Source organism: Sebastes umbrosus, chromosome 8 (genome assembly GCF_015220745.1).
Source record: "Sebastes umbrosus isolate fSebUmb1 chromosome 8, fSebUmb1.pri, whole genome shotgun sequence".
NCBI lineage: Eukaryota > Metazoa > Chordata > Actinopteri > Perciformes > Sebastidae > Sebastes > Sebastes umbrosus.
Window position 1 is genome coordinate 19,505,312 of NC_051276.1, and position 17,363 is coordinate 19,522,674.

The 17,363-nt window shown below is 40.6% G+C and overlaps 1 protein-coding gene across 8 annotated transcripts in view; it reads right to left on the minus strand.

Moving 5' to 3' along the window:
• The window catches only part of mctp1a (multiple C2 domains, transmembrane 1a), a 139,495-nt gene that overhangs the window by 100,110 nt on the left and 22,022 nt on the right, over nt 1-17,363 (minus strand). Inside the window, exon 1 of one of the 8 annotated variants that reach the window (XM_037777653.1) lies at nt 8,783-8,952. The exons of 6 other annotated variants lie outside the window; for them this stretch is intronic. In XM_037777653.1, the coding sequence (XP_037633581.1) occupies nt 8,783-8,824 (42 nt within the window). In that variant the 5' untranslated portion in view covers nt 8,825-8,952. Of the gene's footprint in view, nt 1-2,336; nt 2,519-8,782; nt 8,953-17,363 lie in introns of those variants that run through there. One more of the 8 variants, XM_037777654.1, reaches the window with a different exon arrangement.

Below are 17,363 nucleotides of genomic sequence, written 5' to 3' on the forward strand. Positions count from 1 at the left end.
AGTAATTACATTAAAGTAAGAGCTTAAACAAGGAGAGAGAGGAGGAGAGGGAAAAACAAGATAAAAAGACTGACACAATCTTTATGTGTCACTTGACAACTTGTCTGAATTCATTAAAATGATCCACCCAGTGAACCTACTGTAAGCCTCCAGTGTGTTGGCAGTAAATGCCATGGTGTGTTTGTGTGTGTGTATACCATTATGTAACATTTTCTCTTTACATTGCAGCAATGCTATGGGGAATAGTGAGCCATGGCGGTTATAGTACTGTACTTAAAAGCCTGGTTCATGTCCAATAAACATGTTAACTCTTAAATCAAAAAGACCTGGGCAGAGCAGAGAGACGTACAGTGGAATAAAGAGAGAGACATAAAGATAAACAGACTGAGAATGAGAGATGAAACAGTAGGAAGTGGAAACATCATCTTTTCAGTACGGACCTTTTCTCTGGACCACAATAAGTCACCAGACTCACAACTAAAGAGCAGTGCCCTTGTGCTCTACTCTCTCCAACAGCCGAGACATCACTATCATCATATACTCGTCATGGTCTCTCTTATGTTACCCCAGCTGCCCTCTGAGTGTGACTCTAATCTATAGCCCAGATAACCAGGCTAGAAACCCACTTTCCATCCGTCCTGCCAGCTGTGTCTAGACCCTCCCTTCTAGTTGCACCAGATGTCAGGGCTGTGCTGTGTGGCTTGGCCTACTTTGGGTTATGGTGAAATGAGTGGTTGACCGATAAACTTATATAGGAGGAGACCAGAAGAGGGTAAATCCCATGATGAGCAAGATTAAGTTGTAGTCTGTGAGTACATCTCTATGTCTGTGTATTTAACCACTATATCACGCAATCTATAAAAAGCTCTTGTTTCTATCCATTTGAGCAGCTTGCAAACTGGCTCACATTTTTACAATTTAGTTCATAGGGTGTTTCATCGCTATTCATTTACTGCAATAATGGAGCTTAATGAGGCATTATGTAAATCAAGGATTGTTTTATGTTTTTAATGTTCTCAATGTATACGTTTTTTCTCACGTTCCTGTCGCATTTGGCTCGTGATTTATGAATCAGTAGTACGGTCTATGGATTGAGATTGCACTTGTAAATTTGTTTTATTCAGTTAAAAACATAAAATGGGCTGAGGAAAAGGCTAGGGCAGTAAGAGCATGGCAATCATTTTGATGTTGAATGCTCAAGGCTGAGTATTTAAGCATTGAGATACAATGCAAAGCAAAATGTTGAGGTTTAGTTACTGTCCATACTTTTTTAGATTATATGGACATTGTTTTCTCATGTGGTAGAGAGTTCTCTGTAAAAAACAATTAAACACAGATTATCAGGTGTAACAGAAGAGCCTTTTGTCTGTAAAAAACATTTAGTCCTGCCTACATAATTGTATTGTCTGAATACTATTTCTGAATACTATTTTAGAGGAAGCAAAGATGATGTCTATATGGTGGTGGACAATGCAATTTAACGTAGTTCCAATACAGGGCATGAAACTGATGTGCTGCACAGAGACTTTATAGCTATTGCTAATTTTCAACTCTTGTCCCTAGTTGGGCTTTTACATGTACAGTGTAAATAAAATATACAGCTTTCTATGATAAAACCACAATACACTACAAAAATGGAAATACAATAAAATACACATCAAACAATACATATACCACAATACACTAATACACATACACCTTGGTAATTTACAGTACTATTTGCTTAAAATTAATACAGCTCTGTTTTGCTTTTAGCCAGCACTTAACCTTTGTTGTAAATTAATTAATTTGATTTCAGTTGGTAATGTGTTCCAGAGTTGGCAGCCCTTTCTGGAGAAAGCTGATTGTCAAAATGTAGTTCTACGATGTGGTGTTTTACAGTTGCCATTTACTATGCTCCTAGTTATTACTGTCTCGTCTTTGGATACATCTTGAAAGAAGCTCTTGGGCTAGACTGTTAACACATTTAAAAACTAATTTGAGAAAACTAAAATGAGTAAAGCTTTCAAAGCTAAGTAGATTGTGTCTTTTCAGTATGTGATAATGATGCCACCGGACAGGCTTTTTGTCCATTATTTTCAGTGCCTGATTGTATAAAAATGTAAGATGTTTGATTGTAAATGGTGAGGCTCGAGCCCACACTGTCATACAATATGAAAAATGAGAGAAAATTATAGAGTGCATAAATAACTGGGCTGCCTGAGTGTGTATGTAATGCATGATTAATTTGTAAAAAATGAAGGTTGATCTTAACCGTTTTTCGAAATTCTCTTCATATGTTTATCAAATCTAAGCTGTGGATCCAAAACCACTCCTAAAAACTTGAATTCACTGACCTTGGAGTTGGATTTGTAAAGTGATCCTTTTGCCCTCATGATAGATATGACATCCAGCAACTGTGTTCAAATGACAATTTTACACTTTCCTGTCACTGACACCACACGATTACAGCATCTCTTATCAAAGACAATCTTGAGCAGTCATAGCTAGCACTTTAACATCTCACTGTGTTCCTGTAGAAATGTTTCATCATACCTTTCAGGGAATACCCACAACTACAAAACGGCATTTTCAACACATCAACATAAATTGGTGCTAAATGTGTCAACACCACATCCTGATGCAACTAAATTTGACTTCCCTTTGCAACCATTCTGCTGTTAGGTAACACATGGTCAGAGTGGTGACAAATTACATTCACGTTGACAAGGACATGTTTACTTTAAACCCTTATGAGACATGATTTTTTCCCCTGGAATTCAGTGCAGGTTAATGCTAGAGAAACAGCACTCTTGTCTGCTGCGTCTGACAGCGACACAACACAGCCACTCTCCATAAATAATGAAGAGGAGAGATCTTCCACTGAGAGAAAAAGACGGAGGAGGAGGAGGTGAAATAAGACCAGGGGGGACAGAGGGAGCTTGTGAAGGTAGAATGTGTTCAAAAGAGAAAGAGGAAGAACGGAAGCTTGAAAGAGAAATACGGGGTGTATACATTGATGAATGGATATCCGTTGAAAAGATGTATGTGGAGAACTAGTCAGAGAGGTTATGACAGCATGAAAGAAACAGGAAAGAGTAGGAGTTGTGAGGAGGGAAAATGATGACAGGTAGATAGATACGCAGACCCATACAAACTCAAGGAGATCAAAAAACAGGAAGCATCTCTCACACAACAAACATATTGGCAGGCTGCGGAGCATTAGCAGGTTTTTGTGTGTGTGTTTGTGCGGTGACAAACTGAGCAGGGAGCGTCAAGTGCTGCTGACATCGCACACAGACAAGCTGGTCGCCCTGCTGCCAAGCCAAACCTGTCAACCAACCAGTAGCAAGTCAACGCCAGTCTAAAGTCACGCTGACGGCGCCTCACACACAGAGCAGCTGTGAACAGAGAAGAGCGCATCCGTCAGGAACATGTTGATCCAGGCCTCCATTTGCAGGCTCAGCAACTTCACAGCAGAACAGAAACAACCCCAAAAAATATTGCTGATGTGCTCTTTTGAAGCGTCACCATCTCCCACCCATCAACAACACGCATATTTGGGCTTTCAGGAATCAAACGATAAACGCATTACTTTTTGGATTCCTTTCAAAATGATTTACTGCCATATGATAAGCATCCCTGCTGACTAAATGTTGAATGCCATCTCTCTTTTATCTTCGTTGGATCTCTCTTTAATTACGCATAAAGAACGTCGCTCAAAAATCAGGGTCACTCAAATCAAACCACTCAGCACAGGTTTGATTTGTGGGAAAGATACCTAAAATCTACACTCATGCTATTTGCATACTCAATCAATATGTGCATACTAAAAGTAGCAATGTGAGTAAAGAATGTTATTCATGCTCATAACAATTACTACATAGATTGTTTTGTATTATGGTCCCCTTATGTAAAACCAACATTAGCCACCGTTAGACAATAATATGACACTTTTCATGATGAAGCTGAACTATACATCTGGTTATTATAAAGCTAATACCTGTGTCTTAATTTAACAAGCCACTGACTGAGCGTGTACCAGGAAGACATTAATTACAGAATAATCTGAATGTATTTAACTGGACAACTCCAATCCAATGCACTCCAATGGCTTTATGAAAATGAAGCTGTGCTTATAGGCTAAATATGCATATTGCTCCATGTCATATTAATATACAATTAATACCAACCGGTCTTCATTTTCTAGTTTATATGAAAAAACAGATCACAGTTCTTTTATCTTGCTTGTTTAGTTTACGTGGATGTCACCCTGTTGTGTCTTGTTTGCTGTAAAATGATCAATAACTTTGTTTATGTGCCACTTCTTGCATATTGAAGAAAGATAAATAACATGAAAAATATCATATCAAATGAACTGTTATAACGGGAGGGCTTTCCTGGACTCTGATACATGCTGTACACGTCATGATGTGTAAAGAGGCACCAGCATGCCTAACATCAAACATTGATTTTCTTTTATGTTTTTCCTTACTCGTGCCACTACTACTGCTTGTTATTAGAAGCAACCCACCCAACTTTATGTTCCTGTAAAACGGTGTTATGAACTCAAAGAAGAGTGAAAATAAAAAAGGCTATTATCATCTCATTTCAAATGCACTCCTGTGTGTTGCAGTTCCCTAGTGAACCATTTAAACTCTTACTATACTGAAAAAGCCTGCAGAGCCAGAAGTGGTATTAGCATTTTTTGTCTTGTGCAATGCTGCACCTTCTCCCGTACATACTAATGAGAGACAGAGGGGAGATTCTGTCCATCATTTTTCAAATTTCTTACTTTTTTGAGAGAGATTGTTCCCCTTTTTCCTACCAATGTGGAGTTCCCTGCGTTGCACTCTAGGCTGCCGTGTGTTATGACATGCCCCTCTTAATTACATCCACAGCATTGTATTGACTATCTGTGACAAGGCATGGCTTCTCATCAGTAGCACTGCAGCGGCGGGGGCAATACCCGCCGCCTGAGTCGTGATGCTGGAGTATAGATCTGGTCTGAATAGCATCTTTTCAGATACTACTCTGTGCACTGCATAAATACATTATTTACTTAGATCATTCAGTTTTTAAATTCATCTGCATCAGCTTCTCCTATCAATCTGAAATGCTGTGAAAGCTTTACATGTTGTGGAAAAGCAATTCTTGTGAAAGAGTGGCAAGCTTATCCAATGTACAACAGGATCAGTGGGAGCTGCAGTTTTCAGGACAATGAATAGTGCTTAAGGCACCGCCCGCCTGCTCTCTAAAAGGTTAGGAACAGGAACACTGACCAGATGGGCTGGCATCACTCCGGGGCATCTATTTATCTACCAAAGATTTACAGAGATGTCTTTGTGAAATCAATTTCTTTGTGACAAAGTATCATGCACTAAATGTCTACAATATGCAAATTGAATATCCAATCCCATAATTCTTGATTTTCATTACATAAAGCAGTTTGTCTCTGTGCCACGTAGTGCCATCCCCACACATCCCGTGGTACCACCTCCACACTGGCACACAAACCAACTGGCTGAATGACAGGAGCGTGTACCTTTCACACCATTACCTTAGCTAAAAAAACTGCTAGGACTGAGAGGTTAAAGGAATTGTAGGAGTAAATAGTATCACTGCAATGAGCAGGGGATGGATATGAAGGAATGTGCCAAGTGTTGAAAAGAGACAGACAGAAACACAGAAATTATGAAAGCCAGAGCAAGAGAGAAAACTGAGTGAATTTAACTGATGCATACACACATGGAGACATTACACAGGCCTGGCAGACCTTTTCAATCAGACTGTGCCGTTCCTTGGAATGAGCAAGCTTCATCTGAGAAATGCAGGGAGTTTTTTGCCACTATATGAAATGGGTATGAATATCATAGGTGCCAGAAAGCTCCTGAGCAACAGCCACTTGCATAACAACCTCCAAATAGTTATATTTGCATACAGAGGAAGGTGGTTGCAGCTATTCTTCTCCCCCCCAAGATAATACTGATCGTGCAACTTTATTCAACACTAAGAAATGAGCAAGGCTACAAAAAAGTCTGCTTGCAATTCGCTATCTTAAATGTGTTTAGTTTTATTGGTAGAGGAACCAATGAAGCATTCTGGCCATTTTCACGTTGAGCTACAAAACCAGCAACCAACCAACCAAAGTGTGCAACGATAGCTAATCTATCACATCAGCAAAGTGTAATCCTCCTCCTCCTCTCCCAGTCTCCCCGGCTGGGACATTTCTACCAGCCAAATGCTGTAAATGTTGGCTGTTGCTGAACTCTGCTGGGCACGATGACAGGTAATCAGTCAGAGTTTGGAAGTTCTTTTAAAATTCAGAAACTCAATTTGGAAGCCAGAGTAGCAGAAGTGGCTGATGAATGTTGTAATCTAGCAGCCTAAGATGGTTGTTTATAAACAGTTTGTTCCCTAGCCTGAGGTTTTCTTTGTTATTAAATGAACAAAAGACTCCATTAAATCCTACACACTGTGGGCATGATGTTGATACATAAACTTGAATCTATAGCCTGTCAGGTAGAGATGCACTGATTGCAATATTATTTGCCGACCCCATTTATAATTGACAGAATGCACAAACACTTTTCTTTCATAGAAAATTTTATTTTCTCCAAAACTGCACCAGTTCACAGGACCTTCTCTCACTCAAACAAATCTCAAAATAAAAGTGCTCCAGGTTACTGGACAAATAAAATCCAACTGAAAATGAATGAAAATCGCCAGATTATTTTGGATTTACAGGTGTTACAAATTGCGAGCTTTATGTCTTCTTCACTCACGCTGAAGCACTTCCACATCGACAACATGTCTGTGTGTGTGTATGTGTGTGTCTGTACTGTGTACTGCAGCTACCACTGTGTGCGCGACATGCATGTTTTGTGTTTGTGACTAACGTTACTGTCTGTGGCGTTACTGCCTGTATGTGGCGTTACTGTATGTGGCGTTACTGCCTGTATGTGGCGTTACTGTATGTGGCGTTACTGTATGTGGCGTTACTGTATGTGGCGTTACTGTGCAGCTGTGTGCACGACGTAAAACCATCATGCGGTACATGTGTGTAAATTTGACAAAATCAGATAAATGAGACTGATCAACCGGTCGGTGTCGACCAGTGGCTGATCGATCGGTACATCTTACAAACATCTTCTGTTACTGGCTTTTATGTGGACTCATGTATTGAAGAGAAAATGTGTACAATATTTGTAATGCAGTACATACAATTAACATAACAAAATGAATGATTCAGTCACATCTCAGAAACATGTCACTCTCCATAAGACCCTGTTGCGGATGCTGCACTTCTAAAAACACATTACTCTCTCCCAGGAGAACTTCATAGTGTGCATTATGCATGTACTGTACTGTACTGGGTATGGAAGCAGTAACAAGACATACTATTCAGAAATTCAGACACAAGTTGCCACTTGTCTTGAGGTCATTTCTTGGAAGGAAGTGAACATTTTTGATTCCCTTTAAATGACAAATTTTGAGGAGTGATGTGAAAACGACTGGGTTTTCTCAAATGCTTTCTTGCCCTGAACAAATCTTGAAAATTGATGAAAAATGTACTATAACAATCTAAGGGTGCTTGAAGAAACCCTGCAATGTATCTGGCATTTGTCTGATGAGAGGAACATCAGTGGAGAGAGAGTCACTCACACCTTCTCATGGGATCATTCCTCTTCAGCCTCCTCAGGCTATCCCCCTCTATTTTCAGCTGCTGTAGGCTTTTCTCTCATCCTCTTTATTCCTATATATTCCCTGTTACCTCCCCTCAATCTTACTTTCCTCCTCTCACTTCTAATCGTTTTCCTCGTCCATCTCTTTCTTTCCTGTTCCCCCTCTCCCCCAGTCGCGGCTATTTTGCTCTCATTCTGAGCACGTTCAGCACCCAGCCCTTGATACAAGAATGAAGGGAACAAGACTGCGGCTGGAGAGACAGGCAGAGGGGTGTGGACCGGGGACATGATTCGCTGGTGAGGTGGGGGGCACATAAGCCTCCTCTCCTCACCCATGGGAATGCCCTTTAACAAATGCAGCAATCTATCCTTTTTTTTTTACTAATTATCTGGTCAAGATGGAAGCACAAGCAGGAAGATATCTGTCTTCAACTGCATCAATCCGTACATTTCTGAATCCCGAGTTCTTCCACATTTTTGTCTCTCTTCCACACACTTATGTTTTCATCCCTGTTTTTCATTCTGTTCTCCTTTCTCTCTCTCTCTCTCTCTCTCTCTTCCTAGAGTCTGACTAACAGTCTCATGTCATACTAGCAGCCAGCTCAAGTTCCACACTCTTGGAAACTGGACACGACACACCCACTGCACCTCCACCCCGTCATCCTCCACCACACTCACAAACATAAACACAGTGACACCTGCACGTAGTGTTCAGATGGCCAGTGCCTTCACGCTAAGTGCAAATCGCCACGTACACAAAGCAGGTGCTCAGGTTTTATACAAATACTGTATGAAAATCTTTGCTGCATGCAAATGTGTGAACGTGCTGAAGTGATGGAAACATTTTGTTGATGAGCGGCACATTTTAATCCATTCATCATTCACCTCACTCAAGTGTCTCAAATCCTCTGGACTGAAGAACTCTTGAAGGAAAAGAACGCTCCTGTACCGCCACTCATTGCCTTGACACTCAATACACTGATATGTATATATAAGAAGCAAGAAACACCAGCATGCAAAAATGAGTAACCCACAAGGAAAAACAGCAGGCAGGCAGACAGTCAGTTAAAACAGCATTGTGTACCCGCGTGTGTGTATCTCTGTGTGTGTATACCTACAGTAAGGCTTCGTCCCGCAGCTGAGAGAGGCAGCGCTAACATCCAGACACTGAACACGCTCCACTGTACTACTGCTGCTGCTGCTGGATTACTCTCCTATATGAGAGAGCTAGCCACACACACACACACACACACACACACACACCGGCTCGCTCCTTACCTTCCTCACACACACACACACATACACACAGCAAAGGGCAACCAGCTGTGAGGTTCCTGCATACCCCTCAGGCAGTCACTCAGCATCACAACTCTACAGATTTCTTCCTCTCTCTCTCTCTCTCCCTCTCTCTTTCTCTCTCTCTCTCTCTCTTGCTGTCATTCACGCACACACAACTGTGCCGAGATGCTCACTGTCCACTGACTAATCTGCCGGGATGGAACGATATCAGCAAAAGTTAACATGGGCACAACCAGGAACTTGCTACCAGCTGCTGTCTCAAACATTTCTCAACGTTTAGCCAGTGAGAGAGCTGGTTTTATCTTCCAATCCTCTCAGCTGGACATCTGATTACATATCGACTTTATTGACAATATAACAAAGAGACAGTGACGGAGAGAGAGAGGCGGCAAAAAAATGAGGTTAAACGTGGAGATGAATTACAGAGACAAAGGAAGAATTAATGCACAAAGGATGTGATGGGATGTCAACAGCAGGAGTACTTATAAGGGGGACCATGTAGTCTACAAACAGTTAATGGACTCTCTTTTTCCATTTTCTCACTGCCATGCACAAACTGGGCTTGACTGACATTTCCTTCAGTCTCCTGTCTGTCTTTGATGCAGCTATAGGGCAGGACAACAGCAAAAGTAGCTGATTAAGGCTATTTGCAGTAAATGGAGTCATTCGATGCAGATACATTACAAGACTAGCAATGGGTAGGGGTGGGGGGGGAAAAATCGATTCACCTATGTATACATTACATATTCTACAATTTTGAAATTGATTTTTTAATGCCAGAATCAATATATTTGCTTCATTTGAGTCTATGCGGATGTAGAAGGAAGTTACCGCTTTTATTGTTATAGTCAGAATAATGTGACATCATATCCATTCCGTATCCATCAACCAAAACAAACCGCAGTCGGCCGAAAAACGACAAAGCAGAAAACGACTGAGGTTCCACGTGGACACAACCTGCACCCGTAATTGTGGTGTGAACAGTATGACGTAAATACAGCATTAGTACGCAGAGTTTGGTGACATCTTCTATTTCACAGCATAGCACCATCCAACTTCAATTTGACTAGAAGCTTAATCAGCCTGAATAATTGAAAACACCTGTGTGGGTGTGCAGGGCTGGATTAGTCATAAAACTGGGAGCCCTAAAAATCTGTTGATATTGCACAAAATCCTGTCACCACCAAACATCACACAATTTCCCTATATTTGCCTCCAACAGCATACACTTCTGTTGCACTTATGCTTCTTGTCATTCTTGAAAAACCTAATTTGCTCTCCCTTCCTGCAGCCGTCTGTTAAAAGTGGGAAATGCTGAAAAAGCAATCTGGTGGTGTGCAAATCCCTTTACACACAGGCTTTACTCACTGGCATAACAGGCATGTGAAGACCAAGTAAAACTTGTGGAAAAGCGTAACAAGCATTTCTTTGCTGTTGAACAATAGAAGGACTAAACCTGCCCTCTGAAACCAATTACTAACAATGCTATGGACTTTCTTGCTGAGTGCAAACTTCCCCTTTAGGACATTATGCCCAGGTAGTTCAGGTTTTTTCACTTAGGTGGCCAATCAATGTGTAAGAAACAATGAATTGTAGAGTGTGTGTGTGTGTGTGTGTGAAAAGAAAATGGCCTGAAGTTAATTTGCCGTAATGAGGCTATTTATGTAGCTACGGTCGGGGGGAAAAAAATCAATACAGCAAAGTATCGTGATAATTTGCATGGTAATATTGTATCGATACATGGATGGCAAGTATCGATCTTCTATTATATAAATTAACCTCTTAACAATCTGATGGCGGGCCCGGCCGCTATTCTATCTTTCAGAGGTTGTCGCGGGCTCAGTCTGGAGTGAAGATACATGAGAAGGACGTTAAATAACGCTCCAAACTTGTGCTAAATTTTGTCCCCTTGACCGCTCATCTCAAGAAATGTGAATGAAAACTATGAGATGAACAGAGTGAAAAATGTATCTTATTAGATGAAACAGATGTTGACAAACTGCATAATTTGCAGTCGAAAAAACGTAATAAATCACAATATATGTAAATGTTTAAAATCGCAATAAGATTGTATCGTGACTTAAGTATTGTGATAATATATTGTATTGCGGGGCATCTGGTGATTCCCACCCCTAAATGTAGCACACAGCAATACTGTAAACAATCCATAAACAAAATTAAATTAAATAAATTAAATACATACACATACATAGACTGGAGATGAATATGATCTGTGTGTGCATACTTCATGTTGAAAAACCCCAGCATGCTACGCTGTCAACAATATCATTTATTCTCCTCTTGAGCACATGAGCAAGCTGTAAATAATGTAAAGGCCAGTCTCTCTGTCAGTCCTATCCACCATCCTTTTCTGCCTGCTAGCTATTCATATCACACATGTGGAGTGTGCTCCTCGCCATGAGCTATCAGTCCAGAGGGGAAAAAAAGAGACTTATACTGGGAAAAACTGTGTAAATGTTCACTTCACAAGTCAAAAAAATAGATGTTTTGTTTGGGTGAATCATAAAAGAACTGCTATAAATAGAAAATGTACAGCAGCGTGACTGAAACCAGTAGGAGAAAGAAGAGGATGATGGAGATGGGATAGGAAACATCAGACAGGAAAACATTTTGTCTGCAGCATAGGGTGTCACAATAATAAAAAAAAAAAACTTTGGGGCAAATATTAAAAACAGCAGCAGCAGAGACTAAAATTATACAGAAAGAGCGGGATGGAAATATAAAAAATAACACCTGATGGCACAAAGACAATGAAGGAAATGCTGACAGGCTCACTCAACGGGGAGCATATACATAGCTCGCTCTTTTCTGTAACATCTTTCTGATTTTTTTTTGCATTTAGGAAGCAAAACAGGGAGATTGCCAGACCAGACAGGGGGCACGACAGCAGGGAGGTGCCACTCTGTTTCCTGGCACTGACAGCTCTGCAGCGTCACGACAAATCTCTTGTTGAGGCACAGTAAAGAGAGAGAGAGAGAGGTGTGTGTGTGTGTGTGTATGTGTGAGCGCACATTCTTATATTACAAAAGAGTCAGACCCCAGGACACGACAGCTGTCCCTTTCATGTGTGCTGTTGTATGAGGCTTGCTCAGCGTTGTGTCTGTCAGCAGGTCTTATGACTTCAGTGGCTGAGTTCAATCCAAAACAACACACCTCATCCTCACAGCCTAGGGCACAACAGAGAAACATATCAAACTGAAATTCGCCTAGATCTCTCAAGAAAAAAAAGCAACAACCACAAAATGGTTTTCTGATGCCTCAATGCTTTCAGTAATAAAGCACATTTTCCTTAAGCCAAAGCAATTCTGATAGGTTTAGAAATGACATAAGCAAGACCAGTGGGGCTCAGAGGAAAATGACTGCATGTAGGTGTGCATGCATGTGTAAATAAATGGTAAATGGACCTGCTTTTATATAGCGCTTTTCTAGTCTTCCGACCACTCAAAGCGCTTTACACTACATGTCAGCATTCACCCATTCTCACACACATTCATACACTGATGGCAGAGGCTGCTAAGGTGCCAACTTTGCCCATCAGGATCTAATCTAAATACTCATTCACACACCGATGGCTATGCCTTCGGGAGGAATTTGGGTTTAACTGTCTTGCTCAAGGACACATCGACGTGTGACCCGGAGCAGCCGGGGATTGAACCACCGATCTTCCGATTGGTGGAAGACCTGCTCTACCCTCTGAGCCACAGTCGCCAACACAGGAGATTCGGGCACGGACGGACGCATCACATGGGTGTGTTTGTTTATCACATATTATGTGTGTGTCTGTGTGTGCACACAAGCATTTTATAAGGGTATATAGTAGGGCTGTCAAACGATTAAAATATTTAAATCGCATGATACACTTGTAGTTGAGCACATTCTTGTATATTAAGAGGACATGTGGTGACTGAGGCTATAGTCTGTTCAGCTTCATGCTTGCGTAAACACTAACACCTCCCAGCACTGCCTTTGAGGTAACAAACAACTGTTTACACACACAAACGTAAAGTCTGTATACTAGGGCTGTCAAAGTTAACGCAATAATAACTACGGAGTGTATGTATGATCCATGTTTTATGCGTGTATGTACATTGTGACTTTGGTATGTTGTGTGATGCAGTGGCCTAGAGCCCAAGACAAATTTCCCTGTGGGACAATAAAGTATATCTTATCTTATCTATAACTTGTTAACACTAATTTGTTTTAACGCCACTAATTTCACATTAACGCAATCGATCTTTCAGAGGTTGTAGCAGGCTCAGTTTTAAAACTAGAGTGATGATACTGGTATTATATGAAACTAGAAAAACCTAAAGAATCCATTGGTACCAACCATGTCATACTAGCTTGTCGCTAAATTCGGGTGAGAAAAACTGTCATGGCCATTTTGAAAGGGGTCCCTTGACCTCTGACCTCAAGATATATGAATGAAAATGGGTTCTATGGGTACACACGAGTCTCCCCTTTAAAGACATGCCCACTTTATGATAATAACATGCAGTTTGGGGCAAGTCATAGTCAAGTCAGCACACTGACACACTGACAGCTGTTGTTAACTGTTGGGCTTGAGTTTGCCATGTTATGATTTGAGCATATTTGTTATGCTGAATGAGTACCTGTGAGGGTTTTTGAACAATAGTTTTCATTGTTCTGTGTTGTTAATTCATATCCAGTAATAAATACATACATACATTTGCATAAAGCAAGCATATTTGCCCACTTCCATGTTGATAAGAGTATTAAATACTTGACAAATCTCCCTTTAAGGTACATTTTGAACAGAAAAAAAATGTGCGATTAATCATGGACAATCATGCGATTAAATATTTTAATCGTTTGACAGCCCTACTATATACCCTTATAAAATGTGCTTCTTTTCTACACACATAATATGTGATAAACAAACACACCCATGTGATGCCTCCATCCGTGCCCGAATCTCCTGTGTTGGATTGCCTGCACCACCAAACCCTGGAGTGTGCACCATCTGTCTGCTCATTACTCACAGTGCATAAACATTTACACACACACACACACAAACATGAACAGCATTACATCAGTAAAACACATATACATGCATACTTAATGGCTCAGCCATAAACGCTGCATGACATGACTGACAGCGCAGCTGACACAAACTCTAAAAAGCCTCTGCAAGCATCTCCTATCATTCTTCTGCTACTGCAGTGTTATCAGTGGAGGACACGGGAAGAGGTACAGGCTTTATCAGTGCTGGAAGAAGCATGGTGGCCTCAACAAGCAGACAGACAGATGGACAGGGAGAGAAGTGGAATAGAGATAGGCAGGCAAACAAGCGCACACACACATAGACTCATTTATTTCTTTTCATACCACATACCTCGTAGCAAGCTTGTGACATTTACTCTAGAATATAAATCAATAATCAATTAAACAAATGTAAAGCAGCCGCTGGGAGCAGGCTCTGCATACAACTACAGGACTCAACCAATCTCTATCCCAGCAGGAAACCGAGGAGCTCACCACAAGTTCGCTTGGTACAGGTGGCCAACACATGATGCTTTACCCAACTTCTGCTCTTTTTCAGATTATTATTCCTCTCACTCATAAATTCCCTCGCTCTTCTTTTGCTTTGTGTATTTTTCCTCTTCTTTATTTTGACCTGAATCATATTCCCTCTCATCTGTGCGTTTGTGCATCTGAGGTCTCATTTGCTGGTTCAGAACCACAGGAGCATCAAAAAGTTGGTGAGTGAGTGTGTGTCTGTGTGACAGAGCGAGATACTGCCTGGAGCCCTCTGCGTGTTCACCCACACACTCATCGTGATACATCTTTCTCTTAGATCTGTACACAAAGTTGAAATAGTAGATGACTGTAAATGCCTTCTTGAACATTAATGATGCGAATGTTTATTTGTAAGATGATGCGATTGCCAGGAGCTTAGGGATTAAACTATGAACTGCCCGATCCAATTTTTCTCTCCGGATACTGACTCCAAAATCTCAACTCAGGGTTACTGATGTCACGAGAACCAATACTTTGGTACCAAGTCGATGCCAAAATTCTGAAAATGAGGTGCCATTGATTTACATTATGATGTGTCGAAGCTCTATTTAGTAAAAATTGGACAAAGGTACTGTATATTCTAACGTTATGATGTGTTCAAATGTAATCTTGTAAAATGAAGTTTTTAGCAAGAAATTTGAATAACTACAGTTGTCAATATAAAATGGAGAGGGAATTATGACCTGTTTAACTTCCTAACAAAAAACAGTATGCAAACGGTAATAAAGGAGTGTATGTGGCAGTACATGGGATACATTGTTTTACTTTACTAAATTTCTGGTATCGTGACATCCCTACTCAGGGTATCTGCCAATACATGAGGACCCATCTGATACCATCAATTTTATTTGTGAGATCTAAGATGTGTCCTTTTCTTCAAGATAATTAGCCTGTGACAGCTGTGATAAAATGAGCACAGCAGACAGGCCTTGATAGTGATGTGAAAAATTGCCACTGGCAATAATTAGAGACAAGCACCATCAGTACTAATCCAGAGCATCATGGTGTAAAAAGACACAGTAGCCAAACAGAACAAATAAAAGTCAAAATTAGATAAAACTTGAGAAAAAAAATGAAGGTCGTAGAACAAGGATGGCAGAAAACAAAAAAGTTCAAACACGACAGAACATAATGATATACAAAAGGAGAAATAAGACAATCAAAGGAACCACAGCAGAGGTAAAGAAATGAAAAGGGGACAGAGATGAGAGGTTTAAGTCAGGGCAGAGAAAGGATGAAGGGGTGCGGTTATGTACAAAGGATGCATGCAGTAGTCTAGTTAAAAGCTGAGTAGCCAAAGTGGCTGCCAACAGAGGAGGCACACACACACACACACACACACACACACTGGGAGCCAGACACAGCAGGCCAGACACAGCATACCCCCTTCTGGGAGAATCACTGCTTCCCCTGGATCTATAGATGGATTCATTTCACTGCCCTGTTTACTTTTGTCTCCGTTTCTCTCTCTCTCCCATCCTCTCTCCCTCCCCGACTTTGCTTGCTTCATCATTTGCTACTTGTACTACTGCCACCCTCCTGACTGTGTCGATTAGGTCCACTTTGTCTTCTTCATCTTTTGAGCTGTCAGTATCCTGGAACAGCTTCTGTTTCAGCCAGATTGAAGACTCTGACCTTTAGATAATTGGCTCAATTGAACCTGTATTAATTTGGCCTCAAGTAATTTGAGCCTGTGTTATTGAATATACACACAATATACAGTATTATACATGTTGTTGTTAGAGTTGCAGCCTCTTTTGCAAAATCCACATCTGAGTAGTAGAACACCCTTAAAATTATTTTTAAAATGTCTTTCATCGATCTTTCTGAAAAAAATGAAGCGTATTCCTGAGGTTCACTTCCCTATTTCGTCGACAAATTGGCATCAGCAAATGCTATAGAAAATGTAAACCTTAGTGATTTTAATTGAACGATTACTTTAATCAACGATTACTTTGTAGATTTTTTTCAAATTACAGCTCTCATGGAAAAACTACAAGCACAGCAGCGTGTGTACTCATCATAACTTGGTTTCCACCATATGCGTAAAACTCACCATTACAACAATTTAAAAGTCCTTTTTTTGGCTGGACCGCAGAGTGCCAGCCCGACAAATGCAAAAGTCTGTCACTGAGTGACTTTAAGGCAAATTACCAATTTAATGTCTCATTGAATTCTTTGTTCTTGCTGAACACTCTGTTCCTTTTGGTTAACTTCAATCGAGTTATTGCATGCATCGTGACTGAGCTTGGTACATGACCTCAGCTCAATCATGCGCTAAGATTACACACTTCATTCTTTTCTAATGCACCTACAAGATTACTCAGCAGGGTCAGAAACTCTGATGTGTGTGGGTCTAATGCCTTTCCCTTATCTTTACTGTATGCTGCTGTGTTTTATCTGAGGCTAGATACGTACATAACTGACTGGATTTAAAATCATCTCCAAACCTAATCTGCCTTTTCCTAACAAACAATTTGTAATCGACCCACAGGTTATGAGTAACTGCTGTGGACTAGAGAAAGAACCATGCATATGTTAAAAACAGCGTGGGTCAATAGCATTTACATACTCCTACATTCTCCTTATGAATGGAAAACCTGGACAAAAAATATATCTGTTTATTTTGTAATCAAGACAGCTGTGAGGGTTGAGCAATTGTAATAGTGACAGTCAAGATGCAATATGTATATACTATAAGTGAAGTGGAAGATATTTTATGAGGAAAAGGTTCCAGAAGTACAACAAGTCCTATTAATATTCTACATAGACAATGTACTGACATATCTGTGCTGACATTTCTTGTTACTTGTCGAACTACCAAAGCTTGGACGGCCA